This window comes from Camellia sinensis, chromosome 4 (assembly GCF_055761805.1).
Source record: "Camellia sinensis isolate YWXY chromosome 4, ASM5576180v1, whole genome shotgun sequence".
In the NCBI taxonomy this organism is placed as follows: Eukaryota; Viridiplantae; Streptophyta; class Magnoliopsida; order Ericales; family Theaceae; genus Camellia; species Camellia sinensis.
In genome coordinates this window covers 113,122,525-113,128,014 of record NC_138964.1, presented here as the reverse complement: position 1 = coordinate 113,128,014, position 5,490 = coordinate 113,122,525, and the positions used below count along the sequence as shown (strand labels likewise).

Here is a 5,490-nt window from a genome sequence, read left to right as displayed (position 1 = left end):
AAAAAAGAAGCTTCATATGGTGCGTTGGGACGAGATCACTAAAAAGAAATGGTGTGGTGGTTTGGGTATTAGAAGGCTGAGAGATGTTAATGAGTGTCTCTTAGCAAAATGGTGGTGGGGATATGGTGGTGAGGATCAAGCATTGTGGAAAGATGTTGTGACTAGCAAGTACAGTAGCTTTGGTGGGAGATGGAGACCTTTTTTGGTGGATGACATTCAGTGTTCAAGAATATGGGGTGATATTCTTAGTTTAGAACACATCAGTCCTAATTTATTTAACTTCTTTATGGAGAATTCTGTCATCAAAGTTGCAAATAGGAGGCGAATTAGTTTTTGGGAGGATCATTGGGCATCTAATTGTAGTTTGAGGGTTGAGTTTCCCAGGTTTTTTGAGCTGTCAGATGACAAATAGGCTAATCTTAATTAGATGATTGACAGGAGAAAAAGTACAACTGGGTGGAGCTTTAGGTTCAGAAGAGGTCTGAGGGCTTGGGAGGAAGATGAGTTGGAAAGACTTAGAGCGTACTTGACTGCTCATGAGCCAATTTTAACAGATAATGTTGATTCCTTAGTTTGGAAAGCCTCGTCTTTAGGAATGTTCACTGTAAAATCAGTATATAGCAGGAATGATGCAGCTCAGGGGTCGGAGGATGTTAGGTGGATTTGGCTGAATTTATCTCCTCCAAAAGTGCAATTTTTCGGATGGCCTGTTTGGGAGGGTAGAATCAAGTCTAGAGCATTCCTTCAACGTATAGGGTGCCTCAGTCAGGATGTAACCATAGAGTGCGTGTTCTGTGGCTGTGCTGTTGAAACAGATTGTCATGTGTTGCTCCAGTGCATGTTTGCTTGGAAAATTTGGTCGAATATTCTGTCCTGGTGGGGTATGCAATGGGTGATTCCTGAGAATGCTAGAGGTGTGTTGGAGTGGTGGAGAGGGTTCAAATGGGGTAAACTTGAAACTAAAATTTGGAATGTAATTCCATTCACTGTGTTTTGGTCAATATGGACTCTAAGGAATGATTGTATTTTCAATGGCAAGCAACACTGTTAATGGATGTCTGTGAACTGATCAAAACTAGAATTGCCCTATGGATAAGATCTAATACAAGTCTGTCGCAGTACTCTGTTCATGATGTGGTTGAGAATTTGTCCCAGGTGCGTAGGTGTTTGGGGGGTAGGGGTGTGTAATCTTAGAATCTAATGCAAGTGCTCTGAGTGTATATTGATATGGCAGACAGTTGGTGTTTTAAGTAAACTTTTGGGGTAAAGTAGTAGAGGTGTTGAGCTGTGGAAGTCTTTTGTTCTGCTGCTGGTATTTCTGCATTTTATCTCTGCATAGATTGGATCTGATCTGCTGGTATTTCTGCTTTTGTTCTGTTGCTGGTATTTCTGTCTTGCTGCTAACTTTGGCATAGGCTTGGTGTTGTGGGGCTGCTGCTTTCTAATCAAATTCGAAATGCTTTGTAGTCTTGTTCTGTTTTGGTGAAGATGGACTACTGCTAAAAGATGAAATTCTCTGTGGTGATCTATGTTGCTATACAAGGACTGCTGTCTTTTGGGCTAAGTTGGTTGTTGAGGCTTGCATCTAAATGGAGTTCCTGCTGTTCTGAGGTCTGAGTAGCAGATACAACAGTTTTGGGTCAATTGAAGTAATGCTGCATTGGTAGGCTGGGGGAGGGGTGGAAAACAAGTGTTTTGGCATCTGGTATTTCAGGGGAATGATTGAATGCCTTGTTGATGCTTGTCTATTGCCTCATTGTGTTATTTTCAGTTTTGTTTGATGGTGGAGGATGGTCTTAGTAGGTGTTTTGGGTAGGGCTGGAAGGTATTCTGTTGCAGCATGATGTTGGTAGTTATGCTACTAAGGCTAGTAGTCTGCTGGTTCCAGTTGAGGGTGGGGGGTTATGTTAATTTGGTGCACTCTGATATCATTAGCTGCTGAAGAGCAGTATTTTGCTTGGGGTGTTAATTGCTGGTTGTTCATTGTTCATTGTTTTTTGTTTTGTTTTGTTTTGTTTTGTTTTTTTGTCTGCTGATTGGATCCTCACCAATCTTGGGTGTTGTGCTGGCATATGATTGTGCTACCTTCTCGGTGCCAACCTAATTGGAATTGTGAATTGTAGTTATGATACTTGTTGCACCTCCCTTCTTTATTGATGTAAGTTTTCGTTTGTATTTCTTCTTTTACCAATAAAATTTCTCTTTTGCCGATCAAAAAAAAAAAAATCATAACTGTCACTTTTGTCATTCAATTTGTCAATCGACATCCGAATGATCGACTAAATGGCTGTCTAGATAACCGACCAAACAATCGAAATATATAAATTCAAATAATTCAAATGAATCAAAATTTTAATATATGTCACATTATCGTTGAATAATTTAATATTAATCTTTAAAAGTTACATCATGTACTTGCAAAGGCGGCAATGCGTACATTAATTTACTTTTTAATATGCTTAAAGATGGTTGCTTCTTCGAACAATTAATTTGACTTTCAAAAGTCACATCAACTATTTGCAAAGCGTGCTATATATACATTATTTATTTATTATAATTTGCTTAAAGGCCTTTGAACAATTCAATTTGAACTTCACAGGTCACATCACCTATTTGCAAAATCGTTTCATCCACACAATTTTTTTGTCCGAATATACGTAATTCAAATTCTTACCCATAAAAGTTTTAATTATATATATTTAAACAATTTTTTTTTGGAAAATTTACCAATAAATCCCATTTCACAAACTATTAAATCAATTAGTACCAACTTTATTCTTTTGTTCGGATAAGTCCTATCAGTGAAAAAGTTTATTTCTTGTTGATCCTATTTTTCATATTTAGTGTAACTGATGTGATTTGATTACATTTGTTTTTACACCAATACCCTTTTCATGATTGTTTAACATTATTTCATTGATTAACATTATTTCATTATTACTGATTAACATTATTTCATTTCTCTTCTCCTCCTTCATGTTCTCTCTCCGCCGGCGATGCAATCTCCATTTTCAAACTCAGATTCCGACAGCCGAAACCCCAAAGAGTTCGCCGGAATCTGACATCAACGCCGGTGGCATCCATGTTTTCTGAAAACCCGATCGAGATCATCGGAGATCCAACAGATCTGAGATAGATGCAGCGCTGATCTGATATACACAGAGGCGCCGAAGAAGACGTCGGAGAAGACCCATCCGCCATTGCAAAAATGATCCTCACCCATCCGCCATGTTGATGATGTCTACCACTGATGTTGATGATGGATCGGTGTGGATCTGCGCTGATGTTGACGATGTTGAGCATAGCGTTGATATCGCTGATGTTGATGATGGAACCAATGTTGATGATGTTGATCATGGCCCTGATGTTGATGAAGATCCGGAAGAAGACTATCTTCCTCCTCCTCCTCAGGCGCTGGACCGGTGGGGTAGAAGGGGAGGATGTTGTTAGCCACCCAGGTCACGGCGTATGCCCCTCGTAATGTATGTGTGTATCTCTGTGTATGTGTGTGTGTGTATCTGTGTGTGTATCTGTGTGTGTGTGTGTGTATGTATCTGTGTGTGTATCTCTGTGTGTGTGTGTGTATCTGTGTGTGTGTATCTGTGTGTGTGTATCTGTGTGTGTGTGTGTGTGTGTGTATGTATCTGTGTGTGTATCTCTGTGTGTGTGTGTGTGTGTGTATCTGTGTGTGTGTGTATGTATCTGTGTGTGTATCTTTGTGTGTGTGTGGGTGTATCTGTGTGTGTACCTGTGTGTGTGTATATGTGAGCAACGGTTAGATGAGGGTAGTTACGTCCCTCACAATTAAATGGGACTAAACGGTTTACTAGAATAAAAATGGGACTAATTGGTTCATAAGTTTACATTTTGGGATTTATTGGTAAATCTCCCTATTTTTTTTATGTAAATGAATAATTAATCTTTGTCAAATACACTATGACATGCGCATAGGATATACAAATTTAATGTTTAGGATTTGTGATTTCTCCAAAAAAAATAAAAAATAAAAAATTGTTTATGATTTAGAATTTAGAAGGATGAGAACTACATGCAAATGAAAGAAGAAAAAAAAATTCATCAACACGTGAGAGTATAAGTGTGTTTGTAGTGAGATCCAAATGAAAGACTACAAAGGTGCAAGTGTTCCTTCCACCATTTCATGTGTTGGTAATTTATTTCCTTTCCTCTAACCTGCATGTAAATCCCCTTTTAATATATCAAAAAATAAAAATAAATAAATAACCTATCATCTAATCTTTTGAGACTTTGTAATGATAAGAATATGATGACTTGGTTAGGCAATATCATAAATAAACTATTTATTAATTTATTAATTTATTTAAATCATATTATTTTTTAACTTTCTATACATTTTTACGTAATAAATAAAAATATCAATTTATAAATCACACTCAATACAATCCTACGAACTTTAACAAAAATACGAGAAAACGTCATATTTTAAGCGATTGCAAAACTGACTTTGAGTATAGCCACGGCCGAAGCCATCTCTTAGGCCCATCACTTTTTGACTTAGACTTCGTTTGGGAAGTTATGGTTTGGGCTTTTTTAGTTATTTTAGTCACAAAAAATAAAATAGGCTATTTTAGCCATAACAAACAAAACATCACATCCAACCCATAATCATTACATTCTTCTCTCACAAAAAAAAACTCAAAAAAGTCAAAAAGTCCTTCCCAAACCAAGCTTTTAAGCCCAGACTAAAATAGACAAAAAAGTCAAAAAGCCAACCCACTTCCCAAACGGAGGCTTAAAATAAGGTCTTTAATCCAATAATTATTATAATATATATATATATATATATATATGTATTATCAAATACTAAAAGTTGGATATTAGATCATATCATTTTGCTGACCTGGTGAAATTAACCAATAATATTGAAAAATTAGAATAGTGGGATTCCATATCATTTAAGATAGACACAAAATGAAATTTAACATGTTTAAGTAATTGGTCAATTTTCTACCTCATAAATCTTTCAATCTGGCTAAAATCTCTCCCGAAGTCATGGTCTGGAGTCTTTTTCTTGCTACAGTTATGAAATGAGATCCTAGAAAAACTTACTTCCAGTCTTGAAAAATTATAGCCCCATCATCTTGTAATTATTACTTTAATATATTCAAACGAACCGAGCTCAACAATAAAAAAAAAAAAAAAAGAATAGATAACAAACACAACACAAAGATTTTTTCACAATTAGAATCGACCAACATATGATTAAAAAATCACGAGCCCTCAGCCACAATAATAATACACTATAAAAAAGAATAGTACAAGAGAATAGTACAAGAGATTTCTTACACCAATCAATCCAAGCACAGGTACTTGCTCAAGACCTACAAGTAACTGACCTCTATCCTTCAATCCGTGGATATCCGCCTTCACTAGAAAGATGTCAAATTCACGACACACTCACTCCTCAAGAACACTCATGAACTATTTTGTAATTTGGTTTAGACTAGACGA

General features: G+C 36.5%; 1 protein-coding gene across 1 annotated transcript; it reads left to right on the top strand.

Annotated features, from left to right (window-relative positions):
• Positions 1-427: 427 nt before the first annotated feature.
• On the top strand, positions 428-1,051 carry LOC145823981 (uncharacterized). The gene has a single exon (XM_082923560.1). It carries the CDS (start codon positions 428-430, stop codon positions 1,049-1,051), a length of 624 nt encoding a protein of 207 aa, XP_082779686.1.
• Positions 1,052-5,490: the final 4,439 nt, after the last annotated feature.

Coding starts and splice junctions, on each gene's coding strand:
- LOC145823981 (XM_082923560.1), top strand. CDS start 428: ATGATTGACAGGAGAAAAAGTACAACTGGGTGGAGCTTTAGGTTCAGA.